At 42.3% G+C, this 17,224-nt stretch overlaps 1 protein-coding gene across 3 annotated transcripts in view; it reads left to right on the top strand.

Annotated features, from left to right (window-relative positions):
• Window positions 1-17,224, top strand: part of LOC117399764 (sodium/potassium-transporting ATPase subunit beta-1-interacting protein 3) — a 154,449-nt gene that overhangs the window by 101,381 nt on the left and 35,844 nt on the right. For all 3 annotated transcript variants that reach the window (XM_059022266.1, XM_059022265.1, XM_059022267.1), the window contains exon 4: window positions 5,467-5,664. In XM_059022266.1, coding sequence (XP_058878249.1) covers window positions 5,467-5,664 — 198 coding nt within the window. The remainder of the gene's footprint in view (window positions 1-5,466; window positions 5,665-17,224) is intronic.

The following is a 17,224-nucleotide window of genomic DNA, read 5'->3' as shown; positions in this document are numbered from 1 at the left end:
ATGGCCTGCTTATTTGTGAATTAGTTTGTTGTTTTTCCTAGAGAGATTTAATTTTGCAGTTCTAAAATCCACATTACACCTATACTAAATTAGACCTTGGAAACGTGGTGATTCCGTGAAGTAAACTAATATTGATCGCCAGGCCATGCTTACAGTGATGCTGCGTTACAGCTTTGACAGCAGACTGCAGTAATGAGGGCTGACAAAGTGATTGAGACTGAGAGAAGTGTTGTGAAAAGGGTTGAGTGTATTATCACAGCCCTCCCGAGCTGATGAAATGGAGTGTAAAAGTTAAGGTTACTTTGGAAATTGTTGGCCCCTAAAAGCAGATGATGTTCTCCCTTTAGGGCAGTCTGGAACTCTCACAGACTCCCATTAACATAAGGGTGCTTCATTTGCATTTAGAATGAATGACTAGTTCAGACTTTAAAGGATGGGTAATTCGTCTTCTCATGCTAAAAAGCCGTACAATTGACCAAAAACTCTGGGATTTTTGCATGGAAACATGTCCGGAAGTCGTTGCAATAAACACATAAATAATGAAGCCATTTACACATACTTTCATTATCTTCGTGATTGGTCATTGGAAAGCTAATTGCTTTAGCCTTTTCTGTCCCTTAGCAATAAGATGCAATTCTTTGTACACTAGCTTTAAGTAGCATCTATAATGGGTACCTACAAAGGAAAAATATAAGTCACTGTGAAAGGATAGCATTACAGCCAAGGCAGAAGCAGCAGTTTAATGGTGCTGTTGCACACTTTTCTTTTATATAAAACAAAGAAACAAGCACAAGGGCCAAAACAAAAGGTTTAAACAAAACACTTCTCAGGCTGGGCATTCACCTTCACTGACCAATTGACATTTTAGCCTCAATACAGCACAACACAGCACAGCACACAGGTTACTCACCCAAACTCCCTCTCCCAAACAAAGGATTTCTGGCTCCTCATATACAGCAGTTACTGGAGCCTAATTAATCATCAATTATTCCATTATTCACTTCCAGCCACATTCTCATGTGGAGTTGACAGGGAGAGATTAACAAGCCCTGTGCAGGACCTCTGCCCAGCCAGTCAAATTTGTACCAAAATATGTATATTAGCATTGCTACCGACAAACCAATATACTGGTTCCTCTAACAACAATAATTATATACCACATTCTACTGGCCTTGCACTGTCACTGCAGGATGTGGATTCAGGTATTTCCTGTTATTATTATTATTATTATTATTATTATTATTATTATTATTATTATTATTATTATTATTATTATAAAAGTAACATGTAGTGAAAGGCGAGTAGGGTAGTCTGGTTTAGTAGTGGTTAGGGCTCTGGACTCTTGACCGGAGGGTTGTGGGTTCAATCCCAGGTGGGGGATACTGCTGCTGTACTCTTGAGTAAGGTACTTTACCTAGATTGCTCCAGTAAAAACCCAACTGTATAAATGGGTAATTGTATGTAAAAATAATGTATAAAAAAATAATAATGTAATTGTATGTAAAAATAATGTAATATCTTGTAACAATTGTAAGTCATCCTGGATTAAGGTGTCTGCAAAGAAATAAATAATAATAATTATTTGATCATTAACCTAATTTTTTTTTTAGCTCCGTTCATAGACTATAAGGATCAGGTCTGCTAAAGCTACAGTTCTGTAGGAAATCTGGTATGCTATAAATAGGGCTTCTGATTTTTGGTTTTAAACGATAAAAAGCAGTAAAATACCCCTGATACAAAAAAAAATGAAATCGGTGTATAGCCAATAAACACTGGAAATGGTTACTCAATTCATGCTGACTTCACCCCTTTGCCAAAAAAATAAATAAATACCTTTCCCAGTGCAGCTGGGCAATATGTTCCTCCTTCCTGAATTGTATATATCATTGATTCAATCTGAATACTTTAAATCCATCCCAGCTACTGAGTGGCAGCAAATTCCTACATTTCTATTGGAGACTCTGCTTGCAAGATTTAAAACGAGATTACAATTAGGAACAGAGACTTGTTCACAGGATTTAAAGCTATTATTATTATTATTATTTGTTTATTTAGCAGACGCCTTTATCCAAGGCGACTTACAGAGACTAGGGTGTGTGAACTATGCATCAACTGCAGAGTCACTTACAACTACGTCTCACCTGAAAGACGGAGCACAAGGAGGTTAAGTGACTTGCTCAGGGTCATACAATGAGCCAGTGGCTGAGGTGGGATTTGAACCGGGGACCTCCTGGTTACAAGCCCTTTTCTTTAACCACTGGACCAGACAGCCTCCTATATTACAGTTATAGAGGGATGATTTAAAATAAAATTTAAAATTGTGGCAAAATGCAAAAAAAGGCTAGACACACAAAAACCCCAGAAGAATGTGCCTGTGACAATAAGGATTTCATTGAGGAGGACAGCTAAGGAAGAAGGTTCAACTTAAGTGTGCAAATATTGTCGAGTTACTATACATATTTGCCCTGAATATCAAAGCTTTTTTAACCATCGGGGAGCGCTTTTGTGGCAGGGTTTTAACTTTCCGACTGTTTTTCATGTTCCGAGCAAAAATCAAAAATGGCCAGGAAGGATGAGAACAGTTGCAAAATCTCAATTCCGACTGTATGAGGAATGTTATGCAAATGAAGTGGGTACCTAATTAACATACCCCCAGTGCAAAAATCTAAAGGGTTGATGTGGTCGGAATGAGTATTTTCCATCTCAAATGGTTCTGCCTGTTTCAAAGAATCCTAATGAATCAAACAGGCTCCATCTAAAATAAACCACGTTTGGACCTAACAGAATAGCAAGTGCTAAAAAGATATCGAATGCAGAAGGCTACCATATTGCATTTATGTGATGAAGTTAAAGAGGATTTAGGCCCAGATTTATAAAAGGATTGCGCACGTTTTACGACCGTAAAATGGGCGCTGAGGGTTCTGAATTCTTGGATGGGATTTATAAAACACACGCAATGGCATAAACATGCAATTAATACGTGATTTGCACGGGCAATGTCTCTGTGCGCTTCAGCCCTTGATGCACATGTAATTCTGTATATGCATATGTAACTCTGGGGTGTTTCTGAATGAAACTGCTAAAATTGGGAGGGGATTTTGCAAATGAGGTCTATTAAATATTCTGTCTAATTTATTAAAGCTGCCGGTAATTGCGGACCTCGTATTTGCTTGATTATTTTAAGAACTCTGAAAAGCAGGCGTTAATTTGCCACAGTCAGATAGTAGGCTATATAAAAGGCAAGGTGATGTGGGAGAGTTGTCTGCAGCAAGAAGGAAACATCGTTTTCAAGGACAAAGAAACATTTAATAACATTATGCAAAGAGCACATTTTTTAACCCTTCTGATCAAGTCAGTTTGTAAATTATGGTTTTTAATACTGTATTGTTTTGCAAACTCTAATTTTCAATACATATTTCATAGCTTACATGACAAAAAAGAAAGTCTGCAAATAGAGAATATAGAATCCATGTAAAAAAAGGTTCTTAGAAGCACCTAAAAAGGTCTCTCCACAGTGGCAAAGCAAGGTTCTAACGAGAGCCTTTACTTCTAGGGTGTAGGCATTATTATAAGAACGGTGGAAGTGATTAAGAAAAGATGGAACAATATTCTGAGGCGCACTAAAGAAAAAGTCTCATATACATGTAATACAATGAGGGCTCCTCCTCCACCGTTATTTTAGTAATTCCTACAGAATTTATGTTTTGTAATATGGCATTCTGGTATTTAACAATACTGGTTCAGGCAGTATTGTTAAATTCGAGTTTGAAAGAAAATGGTAAAAAAAAAAAAAAGGACAGAAGGACAGATGACGCAGTTAGTTTGTAGCTAGAGCAAATACAGTACAGCTGGTTGAAGGCACATCTGAATAATGTAGCTATATTATAGACCATACAGATATGCTTTAAAATCATACAGAAATACAGACATACATAAGATATAGGAGAGTTGTAACTGCATAAGAGTTGAAGCTGTATGGAGTTATTGTTGTTGAACATATTGCTGTACAATGGAAGGATTTTCCACCCGTTTGACTACCATGGATGTAAGTAAATAAAACGTGATGTAAGTAAATAAAAGTTTGAAAAGTCTATACGCCTGGAATTATTCTATATGAAATAAGAAGTTTAACTAAGCACAGTAACTGGATAATGCATCATAATGTATAAGCAACCTAGAATACAAACTCTGAAGTGGTACATTTGTTTATTAAGAAGCCACCACACATTCCATGTTTTATTCCTTTGTCCTGGTGATGTATTTCGAGCTTGTAACACATCTTCATGTGTTACAAGTACTGCTTGTACCAAAATCTCCAATTCCATATTGGCTAGTACCAGGCTGAGGTCTTTGTGTGCCATTCATTTCCTTTTGGAATGTGTAGCCTACACACGCAGGGTTGACCCAGACCTGCTATTTATTGTGAGAGGTGTGTAATTCTCCACCGCTAATTACGGTGAGGGGTGTTTAAATGGTTTGATTGCGGAATCACCTGCTTTACCTAATTAGTCTTATAAAATAGGTTGTTATTTTGACGCTGAGTGCGGCCGTACTGAACACGTACATTATGTGGCTTTTTACAGTCGGTTTTTCCCCTTTATAAATTTGGGCCTTAAAGTTTAGCACCCTGAGGGGTCATGCATTGCCAGTATCACCCACAGCCCTGTCACTCTTTGCCGCGGTTGTTCGTGTGATATCCTATTATACACTCACGTGTTATTAATTTTCATATGTTTAATCAGTTGTGGAGGATATTTTATGCCAAAATGAAAAATAAATAAATAAATAAATAAATAAATAAATAAACACAGGTCTACATATGCCTCTGTAGTATGTAGGCAACATATTACAGCTGTCATTGTGTCACAGGGTTCATGTGACATGTACAGTTGGGTGCACTGTATTCCTTATATTATTTAGCACTGCTTGTGGTGTAGTATGGTATATCACAGTGTCTGATTTTATAACCACACAGTATCAAGGGGAGTATTACATTTTGTCTACTGTAATTGCCACTCCAGTACTTAATATATGCCTTGCCTTATCAATTTCAAATAATGATCATTTAGGCATGATAAAATGTGACCATTTATATTATGGACAGCAGTGTGGTGTAGTGGTTAGGGCTCTCCAGACAATTCTAAGGCAAGTTAAAAACTAGGTAAAGGCAGACTAAGAGAAAAATTAACCTAGAGCCACTCATAATGCTAGCAAACATAAGTCTGAAGTAAAAAGTTGTAACATCAATTACACCCACTGGTTCATCCAGTATAAGGTAAATACTTAATTTCTTGACAATGATAATAATCATTTGTCTGGAGCAAGACCTCCATTGTTGAGATTAAAACAGCAGATTGCAACATTTTCACAGGGACACACAGCACTTCTTGGCTGATTGATTTGCTATAACCTCCCTGTAACCTTAACTGTCCCCTATCTTTCTCTTTCTATTTCTCTCTATGTCAGGACACTGATTTCATGACCTTTAACATCTCTATGCACCGCTCCTGGTGGCGGGAGCACGGGCCAGGCTGTGTGAGGAGGGAGGTCCCGGCGCCAGCCACTCGTAGCCTTGACGACCACTCTTACATATCTGTGACTGGCTGCATCGTTGAGTTCCAATATCTGGAGGTCATTCACAGTTCCTTTCAAATACTACTGGCTGTAAGTATGACTTGCCCACTTTAAGCACTATTACCATTTTTGGAGTAACAGTACTGATTAGTAGGTCTGGCAAATTATGATATTTTTAAGGTGTATGTAACTTTTTCCTAAAACAGTTCCAAATGATCAGAGACAGATAATTAGGTTGGAGTTAAATGAGTCCTGACTGCAACACAAAATGAGTTGTCCTTTACTTTAGGTTTCTGTCCACTGGAAGTACTGGTGTTTAGACAGGCTTGCATATCATTCAGAGCTCATGTGATAATTCAAGATCATGTGATAAATATAAACAAGCTATATAGGTTTGTTCCCTCCAATATGTGTTCCCTCATTTTGTGATACCTCCTGCACTTCCCTCTGCTCTCACTAGATGGCAGCATCAGGCATCATAAGAACATAAGAACATAAGAAATACTCTTTTATTGAGATTTTACATTTTTTACATTTACACCCATTCGTTTTTTCATTCATTTTACATTTCTTTTAAAGATGACATTCATGCATACAGACATACATTTTGTTTTAAAAGCATTTAAAATACATTTAAAAACACCAAGACAATTGTGCTTTGTACATGGTTAAAACAGACACAGATTAAAATCAACATGAAAAAAACCTGTGCTGTTTTAAAAGTGACTGGAAAAAAAGAACCATCTATAAAAAACCAGTGCTTGTGAGGGCCGGGGAGTGCTCTCTAAAAAAGTGAACATAAACCTAGATCTAAAACAGGGACAGGGGAAAAGGGACAGTGTATAAACAGTGAGTTAAAATTCTAAAATTTTAAAACACTTAAAATGTAACTTTTAATAGTTTACATTAAAAATCTTAAAGATACATAAAACAAAACAAAACAAAATCAAATAAAACATTCAAATTAAATCAAAGGTCCATAAAACTGAAACAAAAAGACTACATAAAACCAGGGCACCGTTGAAAAACGGTCATGCCAGCTAAAAAGGGCGGAATGCTGGCATGACAAAATAAATAAAAGGCTTAGCGGTGCCCCGTAGTCCCGCTCCTAGGAGCTAGCGGTTCCAGTTTTTTCCTTTATTCCATCTTCACGTCCTGAAGTCCGGCGATCCTCCACTCCGCGCAGGCCTTGTCCTTCCCGAGGGTCCGGATGTCCAGAATTACAAAGTCCTTGATAAGAGTTTGTGCCCTTCTGGTCGTGGTGATAGTGTCTAGCTCCTGCTTGTGATAGACACAGACGTTACGGCCTTCCCACAGGATCTGCTTGACAACATTGATGACACGCCAAACGCACTTAGCTGTGCTGGTAGTGATTCCTCCCGCAGGCCCATAGAGCACAGTCTCAGCGGTCATCTTGGCCGTGTCAGCAAACCTGTTTAGGAAGACAGAGACAGAGAGCCAGACACTGCCAGCCACATCACACTCCCAGAAGATATGGGCTGGTGTTTCTCTCTTGCGGCACTTTGCATAGGGGCATGTTTCTACTTGGGCTAGTCCCCTCCTGAACATGAACGCTCGAGTGGGGAGTGCACTGTGGACGGTGTTCCATGCTATATCCTTCTGGACATTACTGAGGCAGCTGTGAGACACATTCTCCCAGATTTTTTGGCTTTGGGTGAGGGAGAAAGTAGCTACTTTTTCAATTTCCTGGGAACCGGCAAGATATTTAGTTACAGCCTTGTATTCCCAGGAGGCCAATTTTGCTTTATCTAAGCCCAATTTATATATAGTGTCCCTTAAGGTTCTATAATACAATGGGGGGTCCCAGGAGTACGGCACGGTGTTATCAATAGTGCAGAGGCCCAAGGCCCTGAGACAGGTGGCAAAATAGAAACGATTCATGTAACATACCTTCCTGTCCAGGGCCTGGATGTTCTTGATAGTTTGCGTGAGCCCCTGCACTCGGGTGAGCTGCACAACGTCCGGGACCCCCTTACCTCCCTTCTTGTCGGCTTTACTCAGAGTGGCTCGCTTTACCCTCTCCATCTTGCTGCCCCAGATAAAGCGGTGGATAATGCGGTCCACCACTTTTTTGGTGGTCCTGTCTGGGGGAAAGATTTTTCCTACATAAGAGAGGATGGGGAACAGTATAGACTTGGTTATTAATACTCTACCCGTCATTGTTAAGGATCTTGTGCTCCATCCGCCAATCTTTTTACGGACCTGGTTAATGGCCGCCGTCCAGCTCTGGGCCCCCGAGCTATTGTTCTCGAAAATGAGGCCCAGATTCTTGATTTTGTCCTTTTTGACAGGGTACATGTCCGACAGTTCCCTATCTACCTGCCAATTTTTAGACACGTAGACTTCGCTCTTGGACTTATTAATCACTGCCCCGGTCGCCGTGCAGTACTTCTCAAGGATATTACTAATCCGAGGTACCGACGATGTGTTGGTGCAAATGAGTGACACATCGTCCATATATGCTGTTGTTTTGACCTGGACCCCGTTGGATCCAGGCAGCTGGAAACCAGTTATATTGGTATCCCTACGAATTGCCTGCAGGAGGGGTTCAATGCACACGACATATAGCAGTGGGGATAGTGGGCAACCCTGTCTGACCCCTGACTGGATAGATATTTTACCAGTCAGGTGCCTGTTCACCAAGACTCGGGTACTAATGTTTGTATATATGGTTTTAACCCACTCCCTAAGTCCAGGAGCGAATTTCATCTGGTCCATCACTTTGTACATATATTCATGGCTTACCCTATCGAACGCCTTCTCCTGGTCAAGGTTGAACAGGCAGAGGGGATGGTTCCGTTCTCTAGAATAAGCCAGAATGTCCCTTGTTAACATTAAAATATCCGTGATGGACCTCCCTGGGACGCCACAAGCCTGGTCAGGGCCAATGACCAAAGGGAGGTGTACTTGTAGCCGGAGCATCAGAGCTTTGGCTAGTATCTTGTAATCCACGCAAAGGAGGCTGATTGGGCGCCAATTCCGTAGATCTTTAACTTCCCCTTTCTTATGAAGGAGAGTAATTACACTCTCCCGCATAGAAGGGCCCAACCGCTTCTCCCTGTAGACCGCTCTGTAGACCTCCGCTAAATGGACTTTTAGCGTGTCCCAAAAAAGATGGTAATACTCACCCGGGATGCCATCTGGACCTGGCGTCTTACCGGTGTTCATGGTCTTAACCGCCTGGGTGAGCTCCTCCAGCGTGAGTTCTGGGTCCTTCTCCTCCTCCTCGTCGTCCCGCACTGAGTCAGGCTCCAACTGGCTCAGGAACCACTCTATCAGGGTGTCATCTGTAGCTTTGATGTTATATAGGTCCCTATAGAAGTTCTCTACCACTTTTTTCACTCCCTCACTATCCTCTGCTATCCTCCCCCTGCTGTCGAGCATGGAGGACATCAAGTGCCGCTTCTCCCTCGTTTTCTGGAAGAAGAAGCGAGTACACTTTTCGTCTTCCTCCATTTTTTGCACTTTTGAATTGTGCATGACCTTTCGTTGTTCCTCCCTACAAAGCACTGAAAGATCTAGCTTGGTCTGGGCTATCTCGTCGCTTACAGGGAACCCCCGAAGCTGAAGCAGGCTCAGACGCTGGAGGGCAGCATTCAGGTATTTATATTTGGCCCTCCTTTCTTTTGCTTTCCTCTTGCCTGCTGCTATGAAATAACCCTTAGTTCTCATTTTGACCATCTCCCACCACTCTATAGGGGAGTTGAATAGGTCACGCAAAGTGGTCCACTCAACAAGCCTGCTCTTATAGGCTGCAGCTATGGAGGGGTCATCGAGTAAGGAGGTGTTTAATTTCCAGACCCCTGACCCCATCTGGGAGGTCTGAGGGACCTGCAATGTTACCTGCAGGAGCCTATGGTCAGAGAAGAAGACGGCCTGGGTGTCTACTGCCGTCTTCGTAAGGGAGTTGGTATGCAGGACGAGATCTATACGGGAGAAGGAGGTCCCAGATGAGCTCACCCAGGTAAAGGGAGGCACCAGGTCCTTACCTGCATCACACAGGGAGAAATCAGATATTACGGAGGACAAAACTCTACTAGAGCGGTCGTTGCGTGGCCTGCTCCGGTCTACGTCCCTCAGAGCACAATTGAAGTCACCTGACACGATGACGGGTACGTTCCCCAGCAGGAGTGGACGCAGCTGTGGAAAAAATTGAACTCTTTCGTTTTGGTTAGTGGGTGCGTAGACATTGACCAGTCTGAGGGGAGTGTTGTTGTATGTCACATCCACGCTCAGAATTCTACCAGGTTCTACCTCCCTGCTGCTGCGGGAGGTAATAAATGGGTTTTTAAACAGGATACCTACTCCGTCGGCTCTGGCTATGTTGGAGCCCGACCAGAAGGAGTCCCCCAGGGTCCAACTCTCCTTCAGGTCCCTATAATCAGGGCTCGACGAAATACCACACTCCTGCAGAAAGATGAGATCTGCTTTCAAGTTAGCTAGATAGTTTAGTACATCAAATCTTTTTTGTGTCTCCCTGATGCTCCTGACATTAACAGACACACATATCAGGGCCATCAGGGTAGCTAACAAGAAAAGGAGTCGCTGCGTCCACCCCATAGCGACTATGATTGGGAGGTCGGGACACTCTTCCTACTCTTAGCTCTACGCTTGCTTCGAGGGGGCTTGGGCTTATTTGCAACTCCCATCACCCCTGAGAAGGTACTCACTGCTGCCTCGTCCAAGAAGGCACCGTCTTTATATGCACAGTATGTGGAGTTGTTGGGGCTATTCAACTCCCCACAAGGTAAGTCTGGTGGAACTTGCTCAGGGCCCCTCGGAACGTGTGGGTCAGCTTTGTCCTGGGGGGGGGTTATGACAGACAGCATTCTTTGGCTGTTACCGTCTGTTGAATTGGAGCTGTTAGCAGACTTCTGGCTTACCGCGTCCAGGGGTATTCCCATGTCCTCCAGTGCTGTATCTAGGAGGACCTCTAGGGGGCCCCTGGTTTTGCCCATACAAGGGAGGGGGTCAAGGATGCTTTGAAGGGAGGCCCTTCGCTTGAAGAGGGTCATTGCTACCGAGGTACTGCTGGTCAGGGAAGGTGTTGACCCCGACCTCTCCCTCGGTGCATTAGTGAACACCTCTTCTGCGAGGTGTGCTAGGGTTTGTGCCAACGACTGGGAAGGCTGGCTGGGGATGCCCTGGCTGGCTGCTACCTGCCCACTAGGCGGCAGTGTAGCCGTCCCACTCGCCTCCGTCTCTGCCTGCGAGGGCAAGACTGGGGACTTTGTGTGGACATTAGCTGGTTTTGGATCTATGGGGGCCACCTGCAACTTGCTGTCTTTGATCCTGATCTTCTTTCTTTTCCCCCCCTCGTCTCTACCCTTTCTTTTCCCCACCCTCTGCTGGTTCTTCACTCCCTTCCCCTCCTTCTCACTCTCACTTTCACTGTCGCTTTCGCTTTCCTCCCCCACGGACTCAATCCTTATGGCGTCATAACGAGAGCCGAGGGGGAGTGCTGGCGCTGAGAGGGCCCTACTCAGGGGGGGGCCGCTGCTGGGTCCGGGCTCCCTCCCTGCCTCGTGTTCTGCATCAGAGGAGCTACTGGAGGAGCTAGTGGAGTAGCTGTTGTACTCTCTCTCTGGGCTGGGGGAAGGGGTCCTCGTAAAACGGGACATGTCTCGGGGGCGGGGGGGTGAGGGGGGTGCTGGTGATGATGGTGGTGCTGGAGTCTGGGTCTTGGATACTGTTGGTGGTGATGTGGACTGATCTTTGTTACTTGCTCCCTCTTCCTGCTCAGGCCTAGGCTTGTTCGTATTTGCCTTGCTGGCTCTGGCCATGTTGGCATAGGAAGAGGGGCAGTCCTTAAACAGGTGCCCCTTCTTTCCACACAAATTGCACTGCCTCTCTTCTCTGCAGTGGCTGGTCTCGTGGGGGGCGCCGCAGTTCCTGCACTTGACTACAGTACATGCGGCCGCCAGGTGTCCTAATTCCCCACATTTCCTGCAGAGTTTTGGCATCCCATTATAGAATACCAGCCCTCTGTTGGGCCCTAACACTATGGAGTTTGGAATGTGGCGGACGCCTCCAATGCCCGATGGATCAACATTAAGGCGTACCAGCCACTTTCTGGCTCCTGTCCAAACCCCATCTTCATCTGTAATTTTCCTCCCTTCTGATGACACCCTCCCATAGCGGTTAAGCCATGTTGTAATATCATAGTCGCTAACAGCCTCATTGAAAAATTGGACAGTAACAACTTTCATTTCTCTGTCTGTCAGTGCATCCACACAAAATTCTTTGTATGGAGCGAGATATTTATTCTCCCCCCAAAAGGACCACATTTCTTGTAACTTTTGGGGGTTCCTAAAACTGACCTCAAACACTTCCTTAAGCCCTGGCAATTTCACCAAACAATTCAAGTCAGAAGGGGAAAAACCCATACCCCTCTGAAGAATGGTCCGGCTGAACTCCAGTCTCGTCAGTCCTGGTTCCGTTTCCTCTTGCTGGGTCCTTGTGAAGCGCACCGCATTGTGCCTCCTAGTCTCCTGGGTTGGCCGGAACGCCATCCTTCAGCTGGCTCCTCCGATTGGGGTGGGAGAAGCCTCTGGACGTCCGGGTTGTCTCTCTCTACGGAAAAGAAACAACGTAAGCAGCAAATCTGGGCAGTTGAAGGAACTATTATTTTAGTCCCTGAGGAGATGGTCGCCTCGCAAGAGGGACCCCCTCCCCAGGTGAACGGTGTCCTTCCCTGGCGGAGTAGGGGGCGCTGCTTGGCACCGAGACCACGTAGGAAGAATCGTGGCTGTGACGCCTCCTCGGGGTCCGGGGCCGCCCTCTGCTCCTCCCAGATGGCGCCCTCTGCTGGGCGCCTGCTGCTCTCTCGGTCTGGATTTCGATTACAATCAAGGGCTGGGGATGAGGTCGTCTAGGTCATCAAAGGGTCCTCAAAGGTCGTCTGGATGGTAGGTCCTCCTTCTCTCTAACTCCAGGAACGTCTGGAAAAGCCTGAAAAAGAAAAAAAACTGGAACCGCCTGAAAAAGAAAAAACTGCTCTCAACAGTCAACAAAATCTTGAAAGACCCTCGGCCTGGATTGGGCAAGCCAAAACCAGACTGAGCATTAGTCTTCCAAAAAGTTGCCGAGCTGAAGAAAGCCAGTCAAAAAAAAAAAAAAATTCTGTTCCTCCTCACCCGAACAAACCTCTCACAGACCCTCGGAGGGAGCGGGCAATGCCACTACCCTCTAAGCCTTAGTCTTAGAAAGATTTATTCGAACTGAAGAGAAACCAGAGTATATAAGAAAGTTTACAAACGAGAGGAGGCCATTCAGCCCATCTTGCTCGTTTGGTTGTTAGTTGCTTATTGATCCCAGAATCTCATCAAGCAGCGTCTTGAAGGATCCCAGGGTGTCAGCTTCAACAACATTACTGGGGAGTTGGTTCCAGACCCTCACAATTCTCTGTGTAAAAAAGTGCCTCCTATTTTCTGTTTTGAATGCCCCTTTATCTAATCTCCATTTATGACCCCTGGTCCTTTTTTCTTTTTTCAAGTCAAAGAAGTCCCCCGGGTTGACATTGTCTATACCTTTTAGGATTTTGAATGTTTGAATCAGATCGCCGCATAGTCTTCTTTGTTCAAGACTGAATAGATTAAATTATTTTAGCCTGTCTGCATACGACATGCCTTTTAAACCCGGGATAATTCTGGTTGCTCTTCTTTGCACTCTTTCTAGAGCAGCAATATCCTTTTTGTAACGAGGTGACCAGAACTGAACACAATATTCTAGGTGAGGTCTTACTAATGCATTGTAGAGTTTTAACATTACTTCCCTTGATTTAAATTCAACACTTCTCACAATATATCCGAGCATCTTGTTAGCCTTTTTTATAGCTTCCCCACATTGTCTAGATGAAGACATTTCTGAGTCAACATAAACTCCTAGGTCTTTTTCATAGTTCCCTTCTTCAATTTCACTATCTCCCATATGATATTTATAATGCACATTTTTATTGCCCGCATGCAATACTTTACACTTTTCTCTATTAAATGTCATTTGCCATGTGTCTGCCCAGTTCTGAATGCTGTCTAGATCATTCTGAATGACCTTTGCTGCTGCAAGTGTTTGCCACTCCTCCTATTTTTGTGTCGTCTGCAAATTTAACGAGTTTGCTTACTATACCACAATCTAAATCATTAATGTAGATTAGGAATAGCAGAGGACCTAATACTGATCCCTGTGGTACACCACTGGTTACCTCACTCCATTTTGAGATTTCTCCTCTAATCAGTACTTTCTGTTTTCTACCTGTTAACCACTCCCTAATCCATGTGCATGCATTTCCTTGAATCCCTACTGCGTTCAGTTTGAGAATTAATCTTTTATGCGGGACTTTGTCAAAAGCTTTCTGGAAATCTAAATAGACCATGTCGTATGCTTTGCAGTTATCCATTTTCAATGTTGCATCCTCAAAAAAGTCAAGTAGGTTAGTTAGACATGATCTCACTTTCCTAAAACCATGCTGGCTGTCTCCCAGGATATTGTTACCATATAGGTAATTTTCCATTTTGGATCTTATTATAGTTTCCATAAGTTTACATATAATAGAAGTCAAGCTTACTGGTCTGTAGTTACCTGGTTCGGTTTTGTCTCCCTTTTTGTGGATCGGTATTACGTTTGCTATTTTCCAGTCTGTCGGTACAACCCCTGTGTCAAGAGACTGTTGCATGATCTTGGTTAGCGGTTTGTAAATAACTTCTTTCATTTCTTTGAGTACTATTGGGAGGATCTCATCTGGCCAAGGGGATTTGTTTATTTTAAGATTTCCTAGTCCCTTTAACACTTCTGCCTCTGTTATGCTAAAGTTATTGGCTCCATCTGGTGAACTGTGAGTTTGACATTTAATGTGTTTACTACCCCCATTATCTGTGGTTTTCATTATGTCAAAACAATGAGTGTGTATCAAATTAGGACAAATTAATACACATCAAAACACAGACCTGAAAGCAAGGTAATGTCCAGTTAGACAGAATAATGGATTGAAATTATGCAAGTTTTAAGCAAAATAACTCTGAATTATTCAAAATCATTGTGAACATAATAAAAGGGTAAGCCATATAGTGAATAATACATGGGGTAGTGTGTGATATGAGAATGTAATGCTACAAGATTATCCAAGCATGCCACCCCGAGTGTGGACATTATTATTTATTTTTTCTTATTATTTATTTCTTTAGCAGACGCGCTTATCCCGGGCGACTTACAATTGTTACAAGATATCACATTGTACAGATAGCACATTATTTTTTACATACAATTATCCATTTATACAGTTGGGTTTTTACTGGAGCAATCTAGGTAAAGTACCCTTCTCAAGGGTACAGCAGCAGTGTCCCCCACCTGGGATTGAACCCACGACCCTCGGATCAAGAGTCCAGAGCCCTAACCACTACTCCACACTGCTGCCCCATTACATTCTAATTTATCAGACGCTACCCCATGCAGTATTTTCTTATAATCGTGATCAATTTTTTTACCAGCTGAGAAGCGAGCGAGAGAAGACAGCAGCTATGTGAGGTACGATTGGAATTCCTTTCAGTTTGACAGCTCGTGCTGGGGTTGCGCTCTGTTGCTGGGGTTAATGAACGGGGAATATAAACTGGATGAGCCCATTGAAAAAATCTCTACTAATCACCAGTTATTATAAGTTCATTAACAGATGCTTGTGCCTGGTTTTCAAATGATCTTGTGAGCAGGAACAGACCTCAGACATTAAAGTGTTAAAATAGTTTAAGGGTTAAAGACAAACCACTTAACCTCTTCTTGCTGGAGATCTTGCATGCCATCATTGTATTTTAAAATGACAGAAGCAGAAATAGCTCTTTACAAAGTAATTAAATTAAAGAAGACAAAAAATCAATACATATAGCAGTTGAAAATTCAAAGCCTAAGGTAAGCTCCAGGGCAAGTGATTCTTTATGCATGGTTGCTGGGTGTTAGAGGCACAGCGCTGAAAACAAATTCGCAGTCCAAAGAGAAAAAAAAAACACCTGCAGCAGAAATACCCTAGTTTGAGAATCTCAAAGGGAGTAATACAGGAGGAAGTAGAATAATGTTTAGGGATCTTGGGTGTTGATCACAATTTTGAGTTTGTTTTGAGTTTGTTCTGCATCTCAAAATATGAAAAAGGAATATTCTTTTTCACCTATGTGAACATTAAAGTAGTGTGATTGTCAACACATTTCAGGACGATGGTGTTTCATTTCCATGTTCAGGTCCCTGTGGGTATATTTAAGATTTTCGACCTCTTCCCTGAATGAGGTCAAGCAAGGTGAAGCAGTTGTTTAAACAATTAACTGTTTAGGTAAGATATGGAACTGCAAAAATCTAGATACAGCATGGTGGAATTTTGTAATGTTTTCTCAATATTTTTGATTGGATGAATAAAAAGGTAAATATAGGAATGGGGCTGGTCAGGTCTGAATCTGGAGATTTCAAGTCTGACTACGCAAAGATAGAAAACCTTCACAGGCATGCAAAATCAAAAACGGATCCACAAATTATCGGTTGAATCTACCATAAGAGATGTTACAAAGCTTCTCTGTATTGAACCGTCGGCCCAAATGTTGATTAGAGCAAATGTTTCTACATCCCTGCTGCAATCTGGCTCATGCTGTGTCTCAATCAACAAAAACATGGCTAAGCAAAAGTGTTCCTTGCAGAAGTGAACATTAGTAACATTTGTTATCAGTATATAAATATATATATATATTGATATATGATTTATTTATTTATATCACAGAATGTATTCTTGGCGGCTTCAGCGGGATTCTAAAATAGTCTTCTCAGCAATGGTCATCTTCATAAATTATTGGTACATTGCTAATTTTAAAGAATCTGCATGACATTAATTATTCAATGAGAAAATGAAAAATGGCATTCAGAGGGCCTGAATATTATCTCATCAAAGGAAAGACATATTTAATTAAAAATCAGCTGTGGCAGAATAGCAGTTACAATGAAGAGCGCTGAGGAGCCTGTAAATAATTTATAGAAGCAATTCTAGTGTGTAGGCTTCTGCTGGAACAGTTTTGTGCTTAAGCTTTTGACCCTTTGGTAGTTATTACAGGACAGGGACAATGGTGCTCTCTTTTTTTTCATTAGGTATTATAAATAATGAGAACATTATAGAAACAAACCAGCAACTACCAATGGTTCATGTATACATTTCATTTAGAGTTAAAGGCTGTTAATAAATGTAGCAAGCAGTAAAGATTTCAGTTACAAAATGTGTGAATTACCAGGGGTGTGTGAAAATTTCGCTTTGGAAATCGTCTTTCAAGGCGTACGAGTCCATATTCTAATGATATAATGGAAATTCATCAGCACTATTGGAATGTAACAATGCTTACTGGTTATGCATGTTAGGAATGTCTTTCTGTTTCAGTCATAGCTTTACACCGGTGCACAAATTGCACATTTTCCCCTTTAAAAAGGTAAAAAAAAAAAATTAAAAAAAAATCTATTAATGCTGCTGAACAATACAGGCTCCTTAGTGCACTGTAAGTAACCTCTACCAGAGTCATTTTATGACAATGATGAATAATAAATACCAAAGATGCCAATTTTTGTCAGTTCTGATATGAAAAATGTGGGCTATTGATAGGTTATTTTTGAATGATTACCA

Source organism: Acipenser ruthenus, chromosome 4 (genome assembly GCF_902713425.1).
Source record: "Acipenser ruthenus chromosome 4, fAciRut3.2 maternal haplotype, whole genome shotgun sequence".
NCBI classification, from domain to species: domain Eukaryota; kingdom Metazoa; phylum Chordata; class Actinopteri; order Acipenseriformes; family Acipenseridae; genus Acipenser; species Acipenser ruthenus.
This window is presented reverse-complemented; position numbering and strand designations above follow the sequence as displayed.